This window comes from Citrus sinensis, chromosome 2, assembly GCF_022201045.2.
Source record: "Citrus sinensis cultivar Valencia sweet orange chromosome 2, DVS_A1.0, whole genome shotgun sequence".
Taxonomy (NCBI): Eukaryota; Viridiplantae; Streptophyta; class Magnoliopsida; order Sapindales; family Rutaceae; genus Citrus; species Citrus sinensis.
Genome location: NC_068557.1, coordinates 24,578,669 through 24,605,736, shown reverse-complemented (window position 1 = coordinate 24,605,736; position 27,068 = coordinate 24,578,669). Strand labels below are relative to the sequence as shown.

At 35.2% G+C, this 27,068-nt stretch overlaps 4 protein-coding genes across 11 annotated transcripts; 1 reads left to right on the top strand and 3 right to left on the bottom strand.

The window, feature by feature from the left end:
* Positions 1 to 471: 471 nt before the first annotated feature.
* On the bottom strand, positions 472 to 13,224 carry LOC102606824 (ATP-dependent DNA helicase homolog RECG, chloroplastic). Of its 4 annotated transcripts, XM_052435586.1 has the most exons (19): positions 12,896 to 13,223; positions 12,692 to 12,765; positions 12,512 to 12,594; positions 12,271 to 12,403; positions 11,698 to 12,000; positions 11,452 to 11,589; positions 11,244 to 11,356; positions 10,149 to 10,383; positions 8,697 to 8,860; positions 7,676 to 7,757; positions 6,957 to 7,046; positions 5,296 to 5,529; positions 4,720 to 4,791; positions 4,357 to 4,509; positions 4,130 to 4,273; positions 2,702 to 2,860; positions 2,039 to 2,122; positions 1,219 to 1,791; positions 472 to 919 (listed from the first exon to the last, which is right to left on the bottom strand). In XM_052435586.1, the coding sequence occupies exons 2-19, from the start codon at positions 12,728 to 12,730 to the stop codon at positions 827 to 829; spliced, it is 2,892 nt and encodes a 963-aa protein (XP_052291546.1). In that variant the 5' UTR covers positions 12,731 to 12,765; positions 12,896 to 13,223; the 3' UTR covers positions 472 to 826. The 4 variants fall into 4 exon arrangements, with proteins under 4 accessions (XP_052291546.1, XP_052291547.1, XP_052291545.1 ...); XM_052435587.1 differs by having other exon boundaries at positions 2,702 to 2,835; positions 4,135 to 4,273; positions 12,692 to 13,224; XM_052435585.1 differs by having other exon boundaries at positions 12,692 to 13,223.
* Positions 13,225 to 13,912: 688 nt separating this feature from the next.
* Positions 13,913 to 15,563, bottom strand: LOC102607113 (serine carboxypeptidase-like 50). Its single transcript, XM_006469108.4, has one exon. The coding sequence runs from the start codon at positions 15,382 to 15,384 to the stop codon at positions 14,026 to 14,028; it is 1,359 nt and encodes a 452-aa protein (XP_006469171.1). The 5' UTR covers positions 15,385 to 15,563; the 3' UTR covers positions 13,913 to 14,025.
* A 1,030-nt stretch (positions 15,564 to 16,593) lies between these two features.
* On the top strand, positions 16,594 to 19,344 carry LOC102607903 (hypothetical protein). Of its 4 annotated transcripts, none has more exons than XR_003064115.2 (6): positions 16,594 to 17,039; positions 17,150 to 17,182; positions 17,286 to 17,367; positions 17,475 to 17,591; positions 18,373 to 18,474; positions 19,114 to 19,344. XR_003064115.2 is itself a non-coding variant. In XM_025095664.2 (5 exons), the coding sequence occupies exons 1-5, from the start codon at positions 16,921 to 16,923 to the stop codon at positions 18,421 to 18,423; spliced, it is 402 nt and encodes a 133-aa protein (XP_024951432.1). In that variant the 5' UTR covers positions 16,596 to 16,920; the 3' UTR covers positions 18,424 to 18,945. The 4 variants fall into 4 exon arrangements, 2 of the variants coding, with proteins under 2 accessions (XP_024951432.1, XP_006469174.1); XR_003064114.2 differs by lacking the exon at positions 19,114 to 19,344 and adding an exon at positions 18,566 to 18,945 and having other exon boundaries at positions 16,595 to 17,039; XM_025095664.2 differs by lacking the exon at positions 19,114 to 19,344 and having other exon boundaries at positions 16,596 to 17,039; positions 18,373 to 18,945.
* Positions 19,345 to 19,373: 29 nt separating this feature from the next.
* LOC102607399 (uncharacterized) lies at positions 19,374 to 26,487 on the bottom strand. Of its 2 annotated transcripts, none has more exons than XM_052431771.1 (6): positions 26,202 to 26,487; positions 24,961 to 25,113; positions 24,452 to 24,545; positions 24,167 to 24,249; positions 23,847 to 24,000; positions 19,374 to 19,776 (listed from the first exon to the last, which is right to left on the bottom strand). In XM_052431771.1, the coding sequence occupies exons 1-6, from the start codon at positions 26,331 to 26,333 to the stop codon at positions 19,541 to 19,543; spliced, it is 852 nt and encodes a 283-aa protein (XP_052287731.1). In that variant the 5' UTR covers positions 26,334 to 26,487; the 3' UTR covers positions 19,374 to 19,540. The 2 variants fall into 2 exon arrangements, with proteins under 2 accessions (XP_052287731.1, XP_006469173.1); XM_006469110.4 differs by having other exon boundaries at positions 23,847 to 23,997; positions 26,202 to 26,483.
* Between the last annotated feature and the right edge of the window lie 581 nt (positions 26,488 to 27,068).

Genomic DNA, 27,068 nt, shown 5'->3' with positions numbered 1-27,068 from the left:
GGGAGACAAACTTTAGTCAATGTTAAACTAGTGCTGGCAAAATTTATTTTACACAATCATTCATCTTATTTATGAAACTCAAATAAACTATCAATGTTTGGGTATGCTTTTTTCACGTACTGTGTCATCAATAGATCAACTTGTAATGAATACCCATTCGGCTTTTACATTTGTATCCATCATTATGCTTAGACAAAAGAATATTTAACAATTACATGATACAAATATGTCTCGGCAGAATCTAATGCCACATGAAAAATGTAGATGAATGGGCGAGTTTGCAATTAAGATATTTTATCGCGAACAAATATATTCAATAAAGCTACTCGACAATAATGCAAATGATACCAATAATCAAATATATGAAATCTCACAATAATATCAACAGAAATTTCATTTATTTTTGCTAGGCGTCCTACAATCCTTTCAGGCTCCGGCCACTAAATAAGAAATGAAAGAGACAAACGGAGGAAAAAAAAAAGGTTAATAGAACAAATCAAGAAATATTCATCTCAGAAACATTTAAACAGTGCAAGTATTTGCTGTTTTCCAGGGAAAAAAAATACTTTTTGGTCTAACAAGAAGTTACATTCCATCCTCATCTGCAGCTCATATGTTCACAAATATAGAACAACAAAATACAGCATTGATGATAGGTGTTGGTACCATCACTGCAATGTTCAATATGGAAGCTCAACCGTTTACAACATCATACACAAACTCGATAGTTAACTGCAAAAAGCATGTCAAGTGCACCATGACGAGTTTAGAGTTTGCTATCAGATGATCATTTTCCAGAACTTTCTAGGTTCTGCCCGGTTCTACTTCAATCTCCAAAAAGAGAGAGTGGTTGTCTCATGCTAAGCTCGGCTTTAAGTGCTGGGAATTGTTCTAGGTCATGAGATTTACTTAAAACATTCTGCATGTAACAGACCGAATTCTTGTCAGATATCATGAACTGGAGCATCCATAACAATATGTGAACAAATATACAACTACCAATCTTGCGCAGATTGTGTCCCTCCTACATTGAACTTTGGAACACTTTTGTCCCAACTTCTCTGTAGAAAGAACTTATAAAACCTTCAGCCACATGCGCTAGTCTACTACTAATATGTCCTTTCATTGAGTAGCAGTCCACATCTATTTTGCAAAGAAATTGAAATACAGAACAAAATTTTTTTAAGTACTAAGGGAGAGAAGAGCTTAATAATTTACCAGTGCAGCCATATGAGCCTCTTGCAAAATATTTCCATCTATTTCCAATCTGGCAACAGGAAACTCAGGAAGGTGTCCTGACTGTTTCTTACCAAGTAAGTCACCGGGCCCACGTAAAAGAAGATCCATATTTGCCAAGTAAAATCCATCTGATGATTTCTCCAGCACTTTCAGCCGGCTTAGGCTACTAGTGGAAGATGCTACTAATATGCATTGCGATTTCCTCACTCCACGTCCAACCCGTCCTCTAAGTTGGTGTAACTGAGCTATTCCAAATCTCTCAGCATTCATAACAATCATCATAGATGCATCTGGAACATCAACACCAATCTCAATTACTTGAGTGGAAAGCAATATATGTGTCTCGCCAGATCTGAACCGTCTTAAAGCCTCATCTTTTTCGTCACTCTTCATTTTCCCATGCAACAACCCGCAGCTGTAATCCTGAAATCTTTGAGATATAGTTTCAAGATCTGAAGCAGCAGCACGGAGCTGGGGCAACTGCTCAGATTGTTCAATGACAGGATACACAAGGTACACTTTTCCACCTGATTGCAGTTCGTCAAGCATCATCTATTACAAGGAATGTTTATAACATCAGAAAATTTATAAAATGAAAGTAATATTATCATTGATCTTACAGCATAATGCATCAATAAAAGCATTTACCATCAATTTTACGTATTAAACTCTACAAATGCAGACACAAATGCAGAAGAGAGGCCCCAACAGCTAAAATGGGGAAAGAAAACAGATGAGGAAAAAAATCCTAATCCCCTGAAAAACTAGGAAGAAAGGTTTGAAGCAGAAGGACGATTACCTTGTACACATTCTCATAGCCCTTCTCATTTCCTTCAATGATGTAGGTCTTAATAGGTATCCTTCCTGGAGGTAAGTCAGTTATCTGTCATTGGACAAAACAAGACAAAGTAATGTTATTAGGATGGTAATAAATAATGTTCGTTGTCAAAATTTCCTTCTTTATTAGGTATTTTGTCAGAAATTTCTTTCACTGAGAAACGAATGTTTATCATCAATAAACAAAAATTCATTCATATCAAAAATAGTAAATTGAACTCAAACAAAATATATCTTCCTGTCTGTTAAATACGTAAAGAGTTTAGTTTACTTCGTTTGTTTAGTTAGTATCCTCATAATTTCTTATTATCAGTCTCATAAGTAAAATATGTTGTGAGGGACTAAGAATGCTAACCTATTGTCTAAACGTTCTCTTCTTTTTCTTCTCATCCTCAAGCCCCAATATTCACAATACAAATTCAAAACTCAACTAAAAACCCATACTTCTGTTCTCGAAAGTATCATATGGGCGGACCACTGCACCATACCCATCTTTGAAAAATTTAGGGAGTGTTATACCTATAGTCTACTTTATAATATTTGAGAAGTTACAGCGAATCCAAATTCATGAGTCGTTCGAAATGATATAATTTTAGAAAATCACAACCACCATAAGTGCTCACACCTGTGTTAAGGACATATCCCCATATAATGCCAAAGCAAGCGTTCTTGGGATAGGAGTGGCTGACATGGCAAGAACATGAGGAGCCATATGTTGATCATCTTTTGGAGACCCGTCTGAATTAACCATTGCCATACCTGAACTCATGGAGGTATAATATAACTGCAAGATTTAGGTTTCTCAATTAATTGATTTTGGAAAATGAAAAAGCAGAATACATAGAAAATTTATATCTCAAGGACTACAAATACAAGGATATCGACTGAAAATGTTAGTGTTGGGTAATTTTCAGCAAACTATAGCAACAAGGCACCTCCTGGAAACATCTATAAACATTTGTTGATAATCTTGGACACTTTAATTGAAATTGAAAATTCAGCAAATACTCATCAACATCAAGAGATGGGTGGACAAAATAATTTATGACTATTTTCATGAAATTCACAAGATAATGGAATGAGATATTCCATTACCATAAATAGCAATACAAAAGCAAATCCTGGTGTGCAGTCAGAAGTTTCAGATTATCCCTTCTTTCCTTTAAACTCTAGCTTGAAATGGTAATGATCTCTTATTTGACATGGTTTCTTAGTTCAAATGTTAAGATAAATATATTCCTATATCCCAGTGAAGTAAAGCACAGGGTCAGTGGATAATCAGATCTTGCAGTGCTTACAGGAATGGAAACAATTGATTACATCCCGTCACACCCAATGCAGTAGTTAACATTATTAGAGTCAATTTTTTCTTTTTCCTCTGAAACAAAAGATTATATTAGTAACAGAAACTATTCAGAGAGGTACCAAAAATCCATATAACAAGGACAAAAGTCCATATTCAAAACGCTGCAAACACTGTACCAAAAAAAAATCTCTACCCAGCAGAATAAAACAAAATTTCACCAAAAGGTATGCAGCCTACAACCTCTGTGTTTGCATGGACTTGTCAATTTACCCTACAAAGCTCATGTTGAGAAAAAAAAAAGGCAAGATACCGGAGATGAAAGGATGGGTTCAATGGAGTAGGATAGAGAGGATGGGAAAGGCAATGCATTGCAGAAGGCAAAATAATGAAAAAACTCTAAAAAAATTTATCGAACTTTTATCTTTAACACTTAACAACATAAAGCAGAACTCTATTCATGTCCTCACAATCAAATGATTTGAATCACAAAAACAGTCAGCTATTAATGCACAAATTATGGTGGAGAAATTCTGAAACATCATCAAAGACTCATCATTCCAATAAGTACAAAAAATAAAGAAAACTGTCATTTGTTTGTGACATGCAATAATGAATAACAACCAAAATCAGAATGAAAATGAGCACATAGAAAATTCATGGATCTCAGCAGAATTGTAGAATGACATGCAATAGTTATTTTCACAGAAAGTTAGAAACTGTCATCCAAGGCAAAGGGATGCAGACAACCTTACTGTTAAATCTGCCTCTCTGTACCACACCAAAGCGTTGTTGTTCATCCACAATAGCGAGGCGTAAAGCAGAAAATTCAACTTTTTCAGCAATTAAACTATGGGTTCCAATGACCAGAGTGATATCTCCAGTTTGAAGATCCTGTCAAATCAACCCATAAGGTCACAACAAGAACATGAAAATAATTCTAACATCAAGAAAACATATTGGAAAATTGTGCATGCCTTACGGATCATCCGGGATTGTTTTACTGGTGTTGAACCTGTTAGTAAGGCAATTTTAGGTTTGTGCTTGTCCTCCTCCATATTATCTAGCAATTTAAGCAAGTGCTCATAGTGCTGGGTTGCAAGCAACTCAGTTGGAACCATAAAAGCTGCCTGAAGAAAAGACACTGAATCTGACGACCATCATTATGAACTAAACTATCCAAATGAGAAGACCTCGAACAAAGTAACTTTTACATCACAGATACATACCATGAAAAAGAAATGAGTTAAGGCAATAAATGCTAAACATCATGATGAAAAAGATTAGTAGGTTTTTCGAAACAAAATTTGAAATTATATAAGAAGATTACAGAGACTAACCTGATAACCAGAGCCTATAACCTCCATGCAAGCCAAAAAAGCTACCACAGTTTTACCACATCCAACATCACCCTAAAGAAAAGTATCATCATATTACCAATTGCTAAAATTCTTCAGTTTTTAGAAATATCAGTTACACACCCAATCAAAGTAACCAGAAAATACAATTGCAGCTTAACGTTGGCATAGGAAAAATTATTTCTTTCCTGGATTAAATACTAGACTTTCACCAGACTCTCAGTTATTCTAACAGAACTAGACTTTCACCAGACTCTCAGTTATTCTAACAGAGACATGACAAGGATGCTTCCCACCATGCTTTAATTTGGACCGTGTTCCTGATGAGCAGCCTGTTGAGATGCTGAATACTCAAATTCATTCTTCCTTCATTTTCTTTCATTTTAGGTTGTATCCAGCCATTTCCCTTTCATTTCCCTGTTTCTCTTATGTTCAAGGTAACTGGTATTTTTTTTTAATAAGAAGGTAACAGGGACTTTAATTTATGAAGCATTTGTTCTCGAAAAAAATAAATTAGAGAATAATGAAAGAATAGCAGTATTCATGTTAAATTCAAACCTGCAAAAGCCGATTCATAGGAACTGGTTGCTTGAGATCCCATATAATTTCTGAAATGGCACTTAGCTGACTAGACGTAAGGGAATAAGGAAGAGCTCTTAAAAGTTTCTTGGTCAGACTGGACCATCCCTCCATATATGCAGCATTTAATCTAGGTTTTCTGTACTTATCCAGCAATCCCTCTTTCTCAAATTGTGTACCAAGACCTTCAAGCATTTGATATAAGCGTCCTAACTGCAGAGAAAGATAATCTGGATAAATTATAGTCTATAAATGACCAATAGATAAAAAATGTAGAACCACAATCAGCAAGTCCACCAATTGAATGGAGAATTAGGAGTTAAAGAAATCACTGTTGCAAATAGTTGGCAAAAAATGCCTTAATAATGTAATAAATCATTCTCATCAGAAATTAGGTACATTTTTAATAATCTTATAATTTGAAGTGCCATGAGGCCCATGACTGATGAATTCATCCTATCTGTTTCGGTGGGCCACGGTGCAAAGAAAGTTGATAAATTGTGACAGTTACTATTTAAGAGTAGAAAACTTGAAATGCTGAAACTCTGAGTTGCTGGCCCTACAAATGAAATAAATTGTTCAACTTATAATCATAAACATGAGATGTTGTAGTTTGTAATTCTAACAGAAGAATAATTTAGAATGTTTTTAACTTTGATATGTTTTAGCATCAACTAAAAACTATAATAGAGAAGATACTGACTAAGATATCTTAGCTACAAAGGTCCATCACTCCATCTCCCCCAGAATAATTAAACAAAGAGAACAAAGCCAAAAACATACTATATTGTCATGAGGGGAAAAAGAGAAAAGAAAAAAAAAAGAGAAATTTCACTTAATTTAGACCCAAAATCTTGAATGACTCTAAAAAAACTAAGGGGCTGTTTGTTTTTTTAACTTAATGACTTAATTGACTAATTTTCAATCAGTGAAATCATTAAGTTTTTTTTTTTTGTTCAATTAATGAAAATTTTTAGTCATTAAGTCATTTAAGTTATTAAGCCATTTTTATTTTTATTTTTTTCATTTAATCTAAAAAGTCTAAATGACATTATTAAAATATAATCTCCACAATACCCCTATCTAATTAATTTATTTTCATCCCTACCCAAATAAAACTTACTAATTAGCATTATTATCCATCTCTAAAACTTGTGATAATATAGTAGCAGATTATAATTATTTTTATCTTTATATTTTCTGTATTCACCAGAACATGATTTATGTTATGATAAAATAATATCTTATTAATATTCTTTGAGATATTATTTATTCAAGTGGAAAAAACAAACAACTTTATACTTATTTTTAGAAATTTAGACAAAAAAATAAACATATCATTTAGATTTAGATATTCAACTCTATTTAGAATTTACACTAATTCAAGTCTATTAAGATTTCAAACAAAAAAACAAACGCCGCCTAAGCTTAACTAAAATCAATTTTCAATATTTTCCATGTCAAGGGAAAGCATGAACAGAAAACTGAGAGGACCATACGCTAAATTCAGCTATGTTTTGGCAACATGGCATTGTGCGGCTCCATACAAACAATTTCATGCAAATTACAAGAAAATATATGAAAAAGGAATATAAACCTGAAGATTGAGTAATCAACAATCCAATATGAATTTATATAACCTGTAGGTAGAAGAACTCATCAAATATAAGCCTTTTGCGAGCTAAATCGGCCTCATCTATATGTTTTGGCTGGTGAATCCCCATGTAGGCCTACAGTATTTAAAAAAAAAATCATTTATCTTTATCGTAAAGTATGCAGGGAACGGAAAGAAACAAAGTCGATACATACAAAAGAAAATCTGTGGTTATCGTCAAATGTAATAGGCTATATATTCAAATTTTACTTGAACGGTATAGAAACTGCCAGCTAGGTCTGCACTGTGATGATTTTTATTGCAGCAAAAAGCTTCCTCATCCACACCCTAAAATGCCTCATCTGATCAGGTGAGTGCATCATGCCTTATCCAAAATGAGCTACGGTTTTAACCTGACTATAAACACAAGACCTAGACAAACCTAGAAAAAGCACCAATTTTATCATGAACCATTTGACCCATGCAAGATGAGATTTTTTATAGCCAATTTCAGAAAAATAAAATAAGATTAGACACAGATTTTGTGTATACATATATATATATATATATATATTTTCATAACAAACCAGACTGCAATGACAGTTTGCTAAAATAAGATTATATATATATATATATATATATTTTCATAACAAACCAGACTGCAATGACACCAAACTTTTACTGTATATTAAACGAACCTGCATCTTCTCTTTCACCCAAAAAATAAATAAATACATCAATAAAGACAGAAGCAAAGTTGCTTACATCAAAAAGGCACAAAAGTCCAAATTCCTGAGTGATTTCTTTGGGTACAGGATCAAAATTGGCAGGCAACGCTTGTAAGGCTCTGAAAGAAATTAAAAAAGGAAAAAAAGATAAAACTATATACTGATATAACTGTAGATTAACAAACCTGGAAAATATTTCCAAGCCTAAGGAACCTTAAATTAATGAAACAGTAGAAAACCTACTCCTGTTGCACCCTTTCCAGCAAATTATTCACAGACTAAACACTAAATCAGGACATATATCCAGAAAGATTGAACCAAACAGCCAACATGCACACTTTTTTCCATTTGGGTAGGCAGACAGCTTATTGAGATGGGATCTCGAAAGAACAGAAAACTAAAGTAGGATTCAGCTATCTAGTACAATCATCAAATCAAGTAGCAAACTGACAATTATGTAATACAATCATGATAAGCATTATTTTTTTTTACCAAAAACTCAACTCAGACCTGGCACAATGGAACACAGAAACAAAAATCTTTGAACTAAAATAGATTCTTAGAAACATCTAGAAAGAAGGTAAAATGCAAGAAAAGGAGAAAAGTGAGATGTCACAGCCAAATGACCCAGCTGAATTTAAATTAGCAACAAATTGTTGTTCAAGAAAAGTCTAGTTGTATTGTTTGCCAACATAGCAATCATTGAAACATAAATTATTAAAACAAAAGAAATAAGGAAAAGGAATGGCTGAATAGAGGGAGAAAAGTAAATATTGCAAACGATGAATCCAATTTAACCTCTACCAATCATCTATGCTCTATATATAATATTTATAGGCCTAATGTGAACAAGAAAGAATAAGAACTACAGGCCCGTCGTGCCCAACAAGCTCACAACCGCCTAGTATTTTTGCCATACAAAAAGCATAAAAAACCAAATAACTTTAACAGATATTTAAAAAAAAAAATTGGGGATATAAATTCCAAAGTCAAGTATCGGTAAAAGAGTTAGCATGCTATTGCATTGCAGACTACATAAAAGAGAGAGAGGTACAAACCTCGCAATAGTGTCCCTAAGTAAGCTTGCATTTAGGCCTCCTTTTGAAGGGTATATTGGATATGGCCTCCCTTTTGCTCGAAGAGATAAGTCATCTTCATCTTTCAGCACATCAATATTATATTCCCTCATTTCATAGTGATTATTAGACCGCATAGCCCTCACCTAGATGAAAGTACAACATTTTCATATAAATCCTGGTGAAAAAAAAGTCACAAGGGAAAAAAGATAAAGTACTCAAAGACAAATATTAACATCTTAGAAATCAAACCAATAGTAAAGAGCAAAATTCCTTTCATGTAGAATAAAATTTTATAACACCAGATATTTGTAATCCCACTTTGGTAGTTAGTAGGTCAACCAACTTATGTTTTTGATGTTATAAAGTTACTGAACTTAAATTTTAGCTTCTAGGCAAGGATCCAATTATAATATTACCCTCCAACATGTTACTTCATTTGCAAGACGGATTCACTTATCACAGTTGTCACATGAATCAAACATAAAACAAATGCAAAATCAAACACAACTACTTATAAACTAATTAATATGATGCAGGGAGATTCAAACAAGACCTTTTAGTCAGTTTGGCGCTGGTACTATGTTAACATTGACACTAAACTAAAATCTTAAATTAATAGATAAGACAATATCAAAGTTATGCCCAAAAGAAAAACGATCGTTAATTGAAACCTTAAATTAAAGTATTCTTCTTGTTCTATATTTTGCAAAATTAGTAGCCTTGTAGAAAATGCATAAAACTTGAAAAACTCTACCTTAAGTTTTCACCAATAGTCTGTCAACTAGGATTAGAAAGTGACATTGTTAGTCAAAGAAAGGTCATATATAGTAGAAAGTCAAAACACATAAAACTTTTTTTAAAGCCAGAAATAAACAGTGGAAGGCCACAAAAAATTCTCATACAACATTTCAGTTCAGACACCAATGCTACCATTTTCCTTTTTCCTTTTACTTAGTACCCTTATGTGATCTAATTTGTCAAGAAGAATAATGTAGAACTCAGTTGTCTTATGCAAAAATCTTATCTAGTCTCCACAACGATATCATGCCAATGCTAATATATAAAATAAATTTTAAAAAATATGATGACAAAAAGGAAATAAGTGAATGAAGATTGAAATTAGATTGTTGAAATTTCCAAATATTCACTTTCATTGATAGCTTAAAAACGCTGCCGTATTCCTCCCAAGCATTATACAAGACTTCCACAATGAAGGAAATTGGGAAATTAAGTAGATTTACAAGAATTCAGCAACAACAATATCCACTACTAACAATATACACACAATGAGTAGCAAGAAGTAGTAATTCCACACTATCATATATGTTAGATATTGATCACAAACAATACAGCAACATCTGATACAAATAACAACATACAACAATGAAGAGAAAGGAAAACAGCCAACAAGATACAAAACCAAAGGCTTACCTTACCACTAACACATACAAACTCTCCCACTTTATGCTTTCCCTCAATGCTTTTAAGGAAAGGTATACTAGTAAAGCGAGTGCCCCGGAAAAATTTTTTCAGATGCAAATAGATTTTCTTTTTTTGCCCACTGTCAATATTGACAACCTCATCTCCAGAAGTGGTTTCTGTGTCTGCGATCTCACAACCAACAATCACCTCAAGAAATGAAAAAGAACAACCTGCTTTCATTCCCCTGCCGAAGTGGCATATCAGTCAATATCAAAATAAAAATGTACTCATTTACAATTAAGATATCTACACTAAGCATATGTTATAATAGAGAATGTATGATCATAAGCATACTCAGGTATAACTGCACGAGTCTGAGATGGATAAATGTCAGAGTATGAGTACCACGTAAATAAAAATAAAAATACTAATATCTACAATCCAAGAAATTAAAGTTAAATACAGATTTCCAATAAATATGCTCTGCATCAGATAACAGGAATAGTACATGAGATATAAAAACAAGAAATCATACAAGATATGAATGTCAAGAAGTCACATTTCACACAACCAAAGAATAAGGAGACTTAAAGAACAGAAGCATTAGATGGTTCTAATTAGTATATTAATCCTCACAGATATCAAGATTTAAATGTATAGTGTTAGTCATAGGAAAAGAACCATCCAACAACAGTGAGGATATAACAAGTATAGAGACATAGGAGATGATTTAAAATAAGACTTTCTTGCACCCATATATGATATATTTACAAACAGTCATTTTAACATCAATGTATCATACACACTCATTACAAATGAAAAGATCTTGTGCTTATCTGCTTTCTTCAACAGAATGTACAGCATCTGTGATCCCCCCCCCCCCCCCACCAAAAACAATCTAGGTCACCAAAAGTAATCTACTTAGTAAGTGAGATTGCTTTGAGTGTATTCAAGAGGCTTTGTTTGCGCTTCAATTCACCCAACTACCTTGATTTCTTGGATGATAGTAACAAAACAAAAGACATCCAAAAGACCAAGCATAAGAATCTAAACACTTATGCGGAGCATTATGAACTTAATTGTTTATAGGCTACACCCAAGTACCTGGAAGATATAATTTCTCCAATAAATATGAAGTACTGTCCATCATCAAGATCAATCTGTGCATTCTGTAAATCAGCATAGGTCCGAGGAAAGTGGTGGAGTAGTTTCCGCAACTGCATAAAAACAGAAAGAACAACGTGAACCAAGCCTTCTCTTCTCAAATGTAACATCTAGACAGCATTTTCTACATAATCTGCAAAAAACCCACCGTATAAAAGCCACAATTCTCCAGCTGGTGATAGAGCCTCTTACTTAATCCAGGCACGCAACTGATGCATTTATCAAGCAATGGCTCAATAGATGCCTCACTTGGTAGAGATCCAACCTCCGAACTGGTAGAAGATTCCTACACAGTAATCAAAGGATTCAATTTTTCTTCAGTTTCTAATGACATGGACTGAGGAGATAAAGCAAAATCTAAAGAACTTCCCTCTCTGACAATGGAAGAGCTCACATTTGGAAGGGCAGGATATAGAGAAGGCCATGCTTCAGAAAGACCAAATCTATCAACCCGCAACTCCGCATCCATAGGATTAGAGACAACTGCTTCACAACTTTGATCTGCTAAGAGGCTCTTCATTTCAGAGCCACCTGCTTTAATCTCATCATACAATCCAACTGGAGGAGTGCTACCCAATGTGATGCACGGAAATCTTTTACAAGCCAAGGAGATGTCAAAATCATCCATGGCATCTTTATCTGCTCTTCCGTACTTAAACAAATCATTAAGACTGTCATAGCCCATGACAACTGATGCCTACAAGTAAGGGATATTGCAATTTATGAATAGTTACTTTTGGAACATGAAAAACAGAAAATCCAAAATAGTAAAGCTGAAGACATTGGCAAATGATAATGACGATGATTCTTTCCTGCTAGTAATGATGATGGTGATTATTACAACAAGAACAATAATAACATTGACATGATGGTGATATTCAACAGCAATAACTATACAAGCTTTGATATTTATGGCATTAAAACTTGTGTAAACCACTCCCAATGGTATATATACACATTAATTTACCTTTTTTAGCAACTTAGGCTGAGGAATGCTTGACTCGTCATATGGCTCCACCAATTTCAACATACATTCAGCATATTTATGCTTAGGTCGAGAACAATTTTTTGGTATTTTAGGGAGGAGGAAGTTACTAAACCTGAGAGAAAAGCAAAATCACAACCCTATCATGCTCGAACCAAATCCAAAAATGTAATAAATTGTGTATTGGAGAATACATTTGGACTTTCAAATGGTTAAAAATTACCTCATATTTGTACCCAACACATTCCTACAGCCTCTCCCAGCTTTCAAGATTATAGCACATCTCAACTGTTTCCCACCAAAACACTGGGGGGAAAAAATGATCATCAGAGGCATCATTAAACCATTTAAAGTGTCAATCGTGTGAAATACAAAGAATTAATAAGGGAAAAGGGAAAGACACCATGCCACACGACTGCGAAACTGCAACAGTGAGCGCCATTTTGAAACGAATTTACAGCAAACAACTGGACATGCCTAAACGACCATCACCCGCAAAAACACTAACACTCATAAATTGAAAATGAATTCTTTTTTATTTGAAAAAAATAAATTTCGAATTTTTGTGATGGAAACGTGGAAATTGAAGAGATGAAGAGAGTGTTACAGGGAAGTAATAGCCCTGATTTTCCAGTTGCTGAATTCGGAGTGGTGTGTACCCGCTACAGCAGAGTAATGTCCAAAAAATAAGAAAGAAACAAAGAAAGGTTATCAAGACAAGAGGCGGGAGATGCTTTAATATCTATCTCTACGACCGAAAACAAACGGGAAACGGGTCAGTTGCTGCACTGAGAGAGTTCGGTTTCCCCCTGCGCCAAGCTGATTTTAATCTTCTGGCGATGGCCTGTTCCCTTCGATTTGTGTTTCTTTCCTTTTAGTAGAAAAAAAATATTATCCATTTTTCTGTAACTTGCATTTGCTACTAAAAAATGATTTAGTGATCACAACTACTTACCACATAATAAACTCTTAATTTTTTTTTTAAATAATATTAAAATTATGAATTAATTAGAATAACATCAACATGCACCCCTGTCGCTTAGTATTTAAAAAAAAAAAGAAGAAGAAATCAACATAGCGGAGTCTTAGGCCTCACGTGAGCTCACGTGATGTCGAGTCGAATCAACCATCAACCTTTATAAGCACCGATCTACAGCCTAGGGTTTTGCTCGTCCACTCTATGTTTTCTCTTATAAACGCCGACCGATAGCAGTAATATGAACGAGATACATGTGATTTCTTCTTTCTCTGATTGTGTTTTTCTCAGTAAATCCGGAAGATGGGGGCGGAAGGCAAATCGGGGAAGAGCAGTACAAATCAATGGCTCTGAAAAAGCCTGCAGGTTTTCTGCAGGATGCCCTGCCTTTTGAAGCCCCGTTTACATTAAATCTTTTTTATGGCATCATAGTACGGATTTTGTGCTTTGATTGGGGTTGTTTTGTGGAAGTCATTTCTCAGACAACCCCCTTCATTTCTCCTTCACAAATCCGCCTCCAAACGCCATTACATGTCAATATTTCGATGTTTTTCTTTTTCCCAAAGGTTTTTTTCGAAAGGGGATTAACATTTTGATTTTTGCTTTCATGCTCAAAACTTGATATGATTGCTAGTGGAACATAATCAATTGTAATTAAAGCTGCTTGAGTTTATTCAGTGGGAATAGAATAAAGGTTGCAGAATTCACTCGATACAAGAATAAATTATAGCACTAGAAGCATATGACATGATGTAATTTCTTCAGAGTAATCTGAAACTGGATGGAAGTGGCTTCTTATGATGATTGGCAGCAAACAAGCCCTTGTCAAGAACCCAATCTTCAATCATTATCTGAGAATTCAATGGCTGATCCGTAGGCACAAGATGCCCAGCACCCAAAACAACAACATGGCTTAAATTACCCCATTTCTGCACATACCCAGCAAGCTCTTCTTTCACTTTCCAAACTTTCCTCTCAGCCATCAAGAAGCTCTCAATTCCTTCCCATTTCATTGTCTTCACCCAAGCCTCGGTTGACACCACACCATCTCTCAAATCAAAATGCCCTTGGTACAACAAAACTTTAGTGTTTCTCACCAAGAATTCCACCATGAACTTCACGCTCTTCATCTCATCTGCATGCAATGCTTCCCCAACGACATCACTGCAGTCTTCGAAAACTATGGTTTCCTTAGCTCCCAAGGCCTTTTTAACCTCATCTATCCTTAAAAGCCTAGTAACCAATTCAGTTGGGTAAGGAACTTTTTTACTAAAGTCATACAAAGTTGCTAAACCTGTCATGTCTTGCAACAAATCCAAGACCTCATTTCTTGCATTTGTTGCCTCACTCCAATTCCCCATTTTAACCAGCCTAATTGCCTCTCCTTGGGCTTTCTCCAGTTCATCCTTTTGCCTCTCGTTAATCAACCCCGAAAAGTAAGCATTGAGAGCATGAGTGGCAACTTGAGTCGCCGGATCAGTTAACCCGTTACCTATAGCAACTCCTTGCAAGTTCACTCTTTTTGACGACGGCAATTGCTTATTTTGCTTCAATATGAAATACCCAATTGCAGGAACATACTTTCCGGCATAACTCTCACCAGTAATATAAATAGGTCTATTTTTGAACAAAGGGTCTAAATTAATAAACCCAGTAATCGCAGCGAAAAGATGCTTAGCAACAGAAATTTGATCTCTCGGTATTTCATCATTTGTTGCAGCAAAACTAAACCCAGCTCCAATGGGATTATCAATGAAAAGAAGACCAAAAATGCGATTCCAAGAACCCGGATTGGGTTTGAGAGAAAGTTGTTCGGCGTTTTGCCTCTGAGAGAGAGTAACACGCCAGGGGCCAAGCTCAAGAAAGTTACCCGTCATGGAAGAGCAGCCAGGGCCGCCTTGAAGCCAAATGAGAAGCGGGGTTTGGGAGAGGGATGAAGTAATAGGTGTTTGGGCTTCATAGTAAGCGTAGAAAATGGCTGAGCCCGTGGCGGGGTTCACCGGCAGGTAGCCGGATTTGGTAGGTAAGGCTTCTTTAGGGAGAAGTGATGATGAGGATGGAGAGTGATGGAGGAAGAAGAAGAAGCAGAAGAGAAAGTAAATGGTGGTTGTTGACTTCATTTTGGGTATGGGCAGTTCAGTGTTTTTCTGGCTTTGAGTTTCTCTGGTAATATAGAGAGATGATGGTTCGTGTCTAATGCTTTTGAGAAAAGCATCTTTGGACTTTTGGCTGTTTTTTGTGGACAAGAGATGACAAAATGTGAACTGTTCGTTATAACCATGAAAGTGTAGAAACTGAAGCTGGCGGCTAAGACTCGGTGATTTTTTATTTGTATTGACTATTGAGTACGCACGATTTGAGTCATTGATCGTGCAAACAATGATACTTCCAAATTCGGGCAAACAATAGAAAAATTGAAAATAATGGCCCATTTAGACATCTAGTTGAAGTTTGGTTCAAATTGCAACAAAAGATCATGTTCATTGAAAGAAAAATATGCACCGAGATATTATATGTAATGCTCAACTGGACATGAACTCCAATTAATTATCAAGCATTTTCTTTTATAATTCACTTTTATCTTATTGTTCGCAGTGCAAAGAATGTGGTTTTTTCTTTATTCGGTAATTATAAACTTTTAGTTGGATGAATGGTTTAAGCTTTCAATTTGACGTCGAAATAGATTTTATATCCTACTGTCGGTTTATATATAATAGGTACTTTATGTTAATATGACAAAAAATGTGGTTCAAAATTCTACTTTCGTCGATAATATATCTACTCAAGTTTAATAAACGCAATAATTTTTCAACAAGCAATGCTACACTTTAATATTTTTCAACCTAAATACCAAATATGACATTTACTTATAGAATAGTTAATTTAATAACTTAAATTATTTTTTTCTCATTATCTATTGAATAAATGTCAATCTCACCGGAGATTAACCAATGATGAAATATTGCTCTGAAAGTATAGTTCTATTCTTTTTCAAATGTCTTATTACTTCAAAGACAATTATAAATAATCATAGTTGTAAACTTGTAATTGTTGATTAAATAATTCATACAAATCTTAACACACGTAAGATATTAAGATTTGTTGATTTGAATGCTAATAATTGTTATTCATATTTACAAGCAGTAATTGAAAAGAAAAAAAAATTGTTAATTTGTGTTTTAAAATATTACAAACATAGTTATTTATTTTAAATATAAATATTAAACATTTAATAAAAGTAAAAATGATTTAGGGGCGTTTTTAGTATACCTACGGAATGCAGAGGCCTGGTTAAATAATCATGCTTACAGGGTCCGGCAGTAAGCCAGTAATTGAACCGCGCTGCTGACGGGCTCGGGGACCTCTTAGAAAAATGGGCAAACTGTGGCTTTGGTTAAAGTATACTGCAGAAACTCGGGGATCCAAGCGATAAAACTCAATTTCCAATTTACGTTTGGTTTTGCCTTTCTCTTTTGGGCTCCGTGGGTACCGACTATCCATAAAAATAACCACTGCATTTTGGAAAATTGTGATTAGCTATCGCGGTGGGCAGCGTCGTGGCTATTACGCACACAAGGTGTTCGATATAATGCCTGCACCAGCAACTCTTTAGAGAAATTTCTATTTTCAAGTAACATTTTGTAATACCATTAAACATGATGCTCTACGAAACGTGCAAAGAAATTCTCAAGATTCAAAAGTTCCGCAGGATTGTATCTTATACTGGATTCTACTGCTTTGTTGCTGTATTGAGCTATGCCTACACTAACAACACGTGAGTCACACATGCTTTCTAAAATTCGTTAACAATGTTAAACTGTATCTGAGTTATTTTTATGTTAATGTTTCCCTTACTCTTTTCATTTTTTGTTTTTGTTATTTTAGCTTTTTTGTCATTGGTGGGGTTAATCACTTTTGGTACTTTTTCTTGCAAAATTGTTGTTTCTAATTGTTTTGTTAGGTGTTTTTGTTGTTTTTGCTCATTTTGTTTGGTGGACTTTCTTCGTTCTTGGCGTTGCAGGACTAGAGCTGGTTATTCTAGAGGCGACCAATTCTATGCATCATACCCAGCTGGAACTGAGCTCTTAACAGACACAACTAAGGTTTGTGAGCATTTCATTTGCAAAGGTCTTGTTTTATGGTTGTAAAAAATTAATTTATATGGCTGCTTCATATTTGTTTTCTTTTGGATATTACATCTGATTTGTAGTTATACAAAGCTGCTCTTGGCAACTGTTTTGAATCGGAAGAGTGGGGTCCAATTGAATATTGCATCATGGCTAAGCACTTTGAGCGTCAAGGGAAAGATCCATATGCTTATCATGCAGTAAGTTCTAGAGTTCTTGTGATGGACTATAAGTTTGGTTGCATTATTGTGGATGGGGAGGTTAAAAGGACAAGTAATAGCGTCCTGAATAGAGCTTCCTTTTATGAATAAATACTGAATTTAACTGCCTCTACTCAATTTGGGTGAGAAGATTAAGAAATGCCATGTTGATTGTTAGTTTACATTTTACACTTTGAACAACAGTGATATTGAAAAGCCTTGTATGTTTTAAGTTTTTGTGTTCTAAACTGTATGATGCAAATAAACATGAAACTTGACCAGCATCCTCATCAACTAGTGCAACTGAGGTTAAATATGAGTATGAATTGAGAACCTCCAATTTATGCTCCTTGTTTGAGTGGCACTATTCTTTGTACTGTGTAGCTTTTATCCTCTTTCATGAAAAGGAAAGCTGGTAAGAATCGCAATTTTTCTGTATGGAAGCAATGCATTTCGGCTATAATGCATTAATTCATAGGCCTACTCCTTACATGCCTATTAGTTGCCTTCACTTTCCAACCCCAAAATTATCAATCTCAAAGTGTTTCCTGACCTAAAGGAATAAGTGCTTCATTTTTGTTGCAGAAGAAACTAGGCTTTTGTTTTCCAGTTCATCTACGTCTCTGTCAATGTTACAAGTCTTGTCTACTTTTCTGATTTTGTTTATTAACAGTAGCTAAAATGAAATGTCGGAGCTTGTACCCATTTATAGCATCTGCATAGATGTAGATTTAGTTGCCCCAATGCTTGCTAACTTATTCACTTTGTTTTATACTTGCAGAAATACATGGCACACGTTCTTTCTCATGGAGAACTTGATGGAAGTGGTTAGAATGGAATTATTAATCTGCTACAGATGATCTGCTGAAGCATCACTTAACAAGTACGTCAATGAAATTACACCCTAGGATTTCTTTGAAGTTATCACATATCAACCTAGCAACCCAAGAAGTCTAATCCTTGTTTGTTGCCAGGACTAATCTACCATCACTTTTTTGTTGAATGAGAACATATCTCCTTGTTGTCCCACTGTACAATTGAATCTTGGATGTGAGAAACATGGCTTAGGTTAAGTTATGGAGGCACATCTTTATAGTGTACTGAATGATTAGATTTTCAATGTCATTGGTTTTGTGTCTACCAACTTATAGCAGCTACTATTATCCATTGTTGTGGTTGGAAGATTGAAGAATATATGTGGTACATGTAACTGCATTAAGCCAAAATCATCTATTAAGTAATTGAAATGTAAGTGCATGTGCATACATTATTATTTGATACTTTCAAGTACTGATTATATTGTAACACGAATCTTATCAAAAAAACAAATATGGAATGGATTTTGTTTTTATTTTTTTGATTTTGCAGTTTTTTAACGATGCAACTTGTCACCTTAACTAATTAATAATCAATTAATCATGTAATCTATATTTAGCTTTAATGAAATCACTCTAGTCCGTTTGCAGATTCAGCATTTATCGAAGAATTATTCTTTGCTTCCCTTTGCACATTTTTGCCACAGAAATTTCTTTCAAGACATTAAACAAATGGGCACATTAAGATATGTACTGGTCACTGTGCTATCCTTCGCTCCCCTTTGCGCATTTTTTCCATAGAGAATTTCTTTCAAGACATTAAACAAATGGGCACATTATGCCTTTTATGATATGCTTTCAAGTTGTCAAGAACAATGCCAGTCCCAACAATTCTTGTCTTATTTTTGTATCGCTGCAATGGATTTGTTTAGAGTTTATTGTTGGCCAGCAGGTAACTGCTTACAACTGAAACAATCCAAGCACGTAAATCAGCTACAACAAAATATAAAAATGTTGAACAGAGTTCACACATCAATCAACTGAGTTTAATGTGTGCCAATACTGGAGACACACAAGTTTCATATTCAATACCAGCTTACATCCTTTTGCATATGCAAAGAGGTATAATATGGACTACCAAGGGATTTCTTGACCATCCCATGCAAAGAACTTGCCATTATCATGGCTCTTTATGTTGTTGATGATGTTTAACAGCTTCTGCACCGAGAATTCTTTGGTGAAAAGCTTGCCTTCTGGAACATTTCTCTGAAATGGCCGAGAAAGATCAGTATCTACAGTGCCTGGATGCAACAGAATACATATAACTGGATCCTTCTTTCGACCAAACTCCACTGACACAGATTTTGTCACTGCAAAACATCAGTTGACCACTGAGTTATAATGGAATAACCTAATTAGAAATTATAGATTTATCAAACACTCGAAAATATGTAGATATGTACAGGTATAAAGATATCAGTAGGGATGGCAATGGGCACCGCCCGTAGCGGGTTTGCCATTACCAAACCCAAACCCGCATAAAATTTAAATTATCAAACCCACCCGCAACTCGCAGCGGGTTTTAACAATTACCAAACCCGCAATGGTATCCGACGGATTTTTTGCGGGTTTCCGTATTTAAAATTACAAATGTTTAATATATAAATTTATAATAATAACCTCAAATTCCATATAACATACTCAATTTTATATTTAAACAATGTAAATGAAAAATTAAAATTTCCACATCAGTTCAACACAAATTCTCAAATTTAAGTATAAATTACACAAATCTATTTAAAAAACACAAACTAGTATCTAAAAATAATAATTACATTTCATATTATCATTTAAAATAAGCTCCAAGAGAAGATATTCATTTCATTCACCATCATAAACACCCATCCAACACAATGCCTATAATAATAATTAAAATTAATATTTTCAAATACTAATTCGAAGGGAAATGCCTTTAGTTTTCTTTAGGTTATGACTTTAGAATAAGAGATGGGCCACATACACACATACACACATACACACATACACAACTTTGAGCTTTTGGCTATTTGGTAATTTGATTAATGACATTATTTTCTTTATACATTTTTAGATTAAAATTAAATTAAAAATATTTGAAAAAAATAATGCGGGTTTGGTGGATATCCATGCGGGTATCCACCGGATATAAGGTTAATACCAAACCCACCCGCATCCATGTGCGGGTTTTCATTTATAATACTAAACCCACCCGCAACGGGTAAAATTACCCGCAATGGGCGGGTTTTGGCGGGTGGGTTTGGGCGGGTTTGCTGGTACAATTACCATCCCTAGATATCAGTCAAACAGATTTGTCCTTTGTAAGTTGTTTCATTACTTAAATCTTTTTTTGAAATAATTACCATTTTCATGGAAATTACAGTAATACAGTAATAAATGAACTCATGAAAATACCAGCCTCATTTGGTTAAGAAGAGTAAATATCTTGGGCAAAGTTGCATCATGGTAATCCAAGATGACAGACAAATTTGCGAGCATATTCGGTCAGGTATATCTCTACACAGGAAATGTTGGTACAACCATTTATTGAGGCATTTGAGTTACTCTCAACCAGTTTTGGTGAAACACCCGTCCTTGAAGGAAAAATTGAGGTAATGCAACTTGCTACAATTGGAATAATTATTAGAGATTATGAAATTCAGTAGACAGTGTCTGTCAATGTCTAATATGTTTATAGAGACACCTATATATTTCAAATTATACATAACACAACTCTAAGGCAGATTAAAAAACAAGCCACAGATCCTCTTCACAACAAAAACTGCAAGCTTTGTGTACAAATTTGTTAAATGCTTTGATAGGATGGGTCCAAAAAACAAACATACAGATTTCCTGCATGCAAGACTTCCACTTTTAAGGGGCTCAGCATCCATGCCATACATTTTTTTACCAAGTTAGAAGAAACTTGTTTTTAGTGGATTTTGGGTGTGTGAGTGAAAGCCACAAAACCAAACCAAGAACAATGAATTTATTTTTTATTAGGACGTAGGGTGCCCTGCTTGTTCAAGTTGTACGGACTGTTTAGGTTTTTAAAGAGTCAAGGAAGAGTGAGAGGGGGGTGGATATGGTGAAAGGTTTGAATCCAGATACGGAAAGCTCGAGAAGTCGCCTTAAACCTGCAAAACAACGAGAAAGAGGTCAAAGGTGGAGCCAGAGATGACCGGCGACCACACTCCAACACTCAAGTCAAAGTTGGGTTATCTCAGGTTAGAGAGCTTACAAGCTCTCAATAATGGTGGCTGGAGGTGGAAGAAACCTCCGCTTTTGTGGTGTGTGTGTTGGCTATTGTGATAAAAATTAAACCTGAGTATTTTATAAGGTGTACCCTGACTGCCGTGCTAACTAGCATTATTTCATCGGTGTTCCTTGCTGCCATGTTAGAGATATTTTTATTCTTCACACGTGTCACTACTTGGGTATTTCAAAATATGCTTGGAGAACAAGTTTAAGGCACATTCACGTGTTCGGCTTAGAGGGGTGGTCCCCCTACCTCTGCTGAAGCTATTGGGGATTTGCAGGCGTGGCAAGAAAGGACATATGGTCTTAACTGTCTTGGTAACAACCTTTTGGCTTGTGTGCAGACGTGATAGGTCGTTGTCTCCTCTTTTTCAGCATAATATTTCCCCGATTAGCAACGATGATAGGTTCCCTTTGGGTAGTCCTGGGAGTGGTAGGTTGTCCCAAACCAATCCCGCTCATAGATATAAACCCAAAGGCAAGCTACCCGTCCAACAAACCCACAGAAAAACTCGAGCCAAAAACCCTAAAACCAAATCACCTTCTACCATCAACATTCCTAGGCCTCCCCGTGCCTCCACTTCTGAATCTCATAAGCTGCACTCATTAGGGGGTAGGAGGGCTACCCTTGATGACCTAGATAGGATTAAAATACAATATACCTTCCCGCGTTCAGCTTAGGGTACTCCGTAAAGGCGAGCATCCCGAGCATCCCAAATCTGACGGTATAGCCCTGCACATCGATCTTTTCGATCTGGGTCTTCGTTTACCCCTTCAACATTTTTTTAAGAAGATGTTTAGTGACATGAAAATTGGCCCAGGACAGTTATCCCTACCTGGCTGGAGGTTACTTACAGGTTTTGAGGTACTGTGGTTAGAAGTGTTTGTGCAGGATATTTCTTATAGGGAGTTGAGGGGACTCTATCAATTGAAAAAACCCGCTGGCCTATCCACTGCTTATTTTGCCACATGGGAAGTTCATGGTAATCTAGTGACCACAAATCCCATACTGAAAAAGGGTTACAAGCACGGTTGGTTTGTAGCTGATGGTGAGTGAGGGAGCAGTACCCCAGCTGATGGTAAAGATGTGCAAGTATGAAACTCTTTTAACGAACATAGTATGTGTTTAGTTTCTCTATATTTTTCTCTCTTCTCTTTTTTTTTATTCCAATTTCCCATATACATCTTTCCTCTCATTTGGGGCTCCTTGGAACCTTGTAGATATTACTTGGACCAAAGGAGCGTGCCCTGTCCACGAGGTGGGAAGAGAAGTGAGTGATTTTGTAAAGAGATTCCGAACTTTACAGAGTGACATTCATGTGTAGAGTACAAACCAACTAGTGAAAGCCGGCCTAATTGATGAGACTTTACAAAGGAACATTGATTATGGGGTACCCCAGGTACACCAGGAGCTACTGTATCCACCTCTATTGGCTCGACTTCTTGTTGCTGTCGAGAATTGGTGATGGTTGGATACCTCACAAGACTAGTGATGTCGGAGTACCACAGGTCCACAGCAACACCATGAAACCGTACGTGAATCACCACCCGAAGAAGATGGAAGACTCTTATCAATTAGGCCGGCTCTCATCAACCGATTCATACTCAAAGAAAAGAAGAAAAGAAAGAAAAAGGGGAAAAGAAAGAAAAAGGAAAAAGAGAAAACAAAGAAACGAAAAGTAGAAGAAAAACGAAGAAGAAAAGAAAGGATTGTTAGCCAAAAAGAGAAGGTGAACGAACTCAGAGAAAAGACGAAAAGGGAGAAGATAAAAAGGGAGCTGTAAAACAAATAAATTGGAGCGAACACACTTGCTTATGCCATGGAGGAGAGATAGAAGAGAGGATTCTAAGGATAAATTCATTGTTCTTAGTTTGGTTTTGTGGCTTTCACTCACGCACCACAAAATCCACTAAAAACGAAACCGTTCTTTGAAGTTGATAGCACACTAATATGTGAAAGCCAAGAATATGGTTATAGAACAATATTATTAGTACGGCTTTAAGTCAACATGAAATGAAATAGGAATTCTAGAGCCCTTGAGAGCAATAATGTTCAATTTTCTATTGCTTCGGGAAGTTATCCAAAAAACATCAAATGCTTCAATATTTCAATATCAAACTTCAAAATCCATGGCAAGGATCTTACACTGATTAAGGGCAGCCTTTGATGCTCGATAAGAGTGCCAACCACCTAGGCGATTGTCCCCAATGGATCCTACCCTGGCACTTAAATTGGCCACAACAGCAACATCCCTCTCAATCCCAGTGCCTCCGACTTTAAGAAGAGGCGACATATGCTGCTAATACAAACAACAACAAAAAGTTCTGCTTAAACACAAAAACTAGAAAAAGACAATCTCATGCCTACGTACATAGGTCATATTGACAACATCGCTTTATTTTCTGTTTTTTAATACCATCACATGCCTGCTATAATCTAAAATTTTGCAGCAAAAGTGATTGTACCTTTATCACTAGGATAGGACCCACCGCATTAACCTCATAAGCAAGCATCAAGGATGATTTCTCTACTTTGTTTAACGTTGTTTCTGTACTGAAATGATAGAAATTGAATTAATAATCTTTGTAGGAGTTGAAAAAGGAAAAACATTGAGGTTTTAGTTTTTGTATTGTATAATATAATAGCAGAGTTAATTCTAGTTATACAATCTACAGTTTTATATCTCTAGTGCTTTTCCTTCCAGCACAAGGCAAAAGAGTCTTGCTTTAAGAATTAAAAATTATCCCTACCTGGTTGCAAGACATTCGGTATTGAGAGAATGCCAGAAGCATTAATGAGAAGGTTCAAACAGCCATATTTTTCTTTTATAGACTTTGCAGATGCCTGAAATATAATTTGCAGTTAGGGGGAAATAAGTTTATTAAACTCTCTATTGATAAAATTGAAAGCCAGAAGAACAAAATTCAACACATCACCTTGTTGCCAGGAAGACAAAACTAAAATGTTTAATATTAAAGATCTCATAACAGCTTTTCCAAACACACGGTTGTAAAATTTCCAAGTTTTCGTTTTATCTTTCCTATTTTTCTCTGTTTCTATGGAACAAAATTTTTTTGAGAAGAAAACTTATAATGCTAGAAAGAAGAGTCCAAACTCCAAAGAGATAAAATTGGACAATGATATAAATAACAGGCCAACTTGATTTAAAAAATCCACAGAAAAAGACCAAGACAAGTTCCTTTGATCTGTGTTAAAAGCAGAAGATAGTAGAAAAGAATAAGATTGAGAGCAATGTAACCTCTATGGTGCTTTCCACTGTCAAATCCAACTGTAAAACGTCAAGTCGTTCAGGAAACCTATTTTTCAAGTCGAGAAGACCTGTTGCCCCATTTGGATTACGACAGGTGGCAATAACACAGCCTTTATCATTTTTCTCCAGCAGTTGCTTAGCCTATACAAAGGAGAAAACATGTAAAGATTATGTACCCCGGCTTCACTAACCTTTCTCATTCTTAAATTCAACACGAGCATATTACAAACAAACAAGTGATGTCTTCCAGCAATATGATTGTTTTCACTCAAAAATTAAATTAATAAAACATTCAGGTTGATAATTGCAGAATTGTATATAATCTGGTGAGCATGACCACTATCCAAAATTAGTAGAACAAGCATAACAAGAAGACAATATGCCTTAAAAATATATGTAAACGATGGCACAGAATAAATATTTCATCCCAAATGACTGAAATGAGATAAACTAGTCTTGATATGCACCATGAAAACAGAGCAGCCTCCGACACAAAGATGCAGCAGTAACCCAACATTAAAGCAGAAAAGCTCAGGAAGAGGAAAGTGAATCCTAAAATGTGCATGCCAAAGCCTAGTAATTGATAAAATAACACATTCCAGGTCTGCCATCCTCAGGACACTAGATGATTGCACAAGATTGAAATTCAAAATACAGGCTGCATAAGTTCAGAAAATGATTATTGCAATGTGAAGCCTTAATTGAAAACTCAACAAGAGTTATGGAATTTTTAACACCTCATCTCGATTGATGACTACAATATATTCAGTACTTGGCAATACCATAAATCTAATGAAGTTGATGTATCGAAAATAAGATACTGCTAAATGGGTGACCTGTATTTGACAATCTACCAAAGAGGGAACAAAAAACAATGTTTACATCTAGTTAACAGGAAATTAAAATTGGACAGCTATATATCAACACTAATTTTAATGAACTTCGTTCTAGTTGTAACCCAAAGCAGTAAGATAAGTGGAAAGCTGTCAAGTTTACAAACTGCATTGCAAACGGCCAATATGCATGAGAAATACATGCAAGATTAAAGAGACAAACCATGACATAATTCACAATTTGAAAACGTAAGAATCCAACCAAACAAATCAAGCCAAGAATTCAAATTGATAATTTTATAGCTCACCAGTTAAAGAAATTCCTAATGCGTCAAAATTTTCCAAGTAGTAACAATTATTTTCCAAAGGGTGTCAAAGAAAAACCATGACACTCACAAATTCAAGGCCAATTCCTCTAGAAGCTCCTTGAACCAAGGAAACCCCACCTTTCCATTTCACAGAAGCAGAAGCAGAAGACGTAAAAGCAACCTTTCTGATTGATCTGAAAGCAAACAGTGAATTTGCCATGCATGCACTTTGGCTCAAGGGAAAAGGAAGGAAAAAGAAGCCTTTTTGCTAAGTCTCTTCTGAAAGAGATTATCTTCTGCTCTTTTTCATCATCACATCAAACGTGTACGCTGATCTACCACTCCTTTATCGGCTCATTAATGTCGCTGGAATCATACATCTCCATATTTTTGTTGAAATTTAGTAAGCATAAATGAAATTACTTGTCGTTTGTTTATTAGAGTAATCGACATTTTATCGTCTCGGCGTTTATATATCATATGATATGTCGTTTTAAAATCTCGTATAGAGTTTGCGGTAGAAAATATGCAATCGTTTTTTCTGAAATATTTGTAGACTATTTTTTTCCATAATTCATATGACTTGTCGTTTCAATCCTCTATATTTTTATTTTAGGTTATTAGTAAGGCAAGTGCTAAATTACATTCAATGTAACTTATTGAAAAAAATCCTTTCCATTGTAAAATGATGCGACAGCTTATGCTTAAAAGACTTAAAATTTTGATCAAATGTCAAAACAACAACTGATAATTCATGTGCATGTTTTTGACCTTTTGTGAGATTATGATGATCAAAAGAGAATATGGTTATGAAGCTTTTATGAATGTCATCATCATCTAATTCCATTTCTTTCTTTTGAAAATCATGAACTACAGGTTCTCCCATAACCTCCAATTGCACCCAAATTTCATTCATGTACACCCAAAATTAACAACTCTAAAATTAAAAATTAAA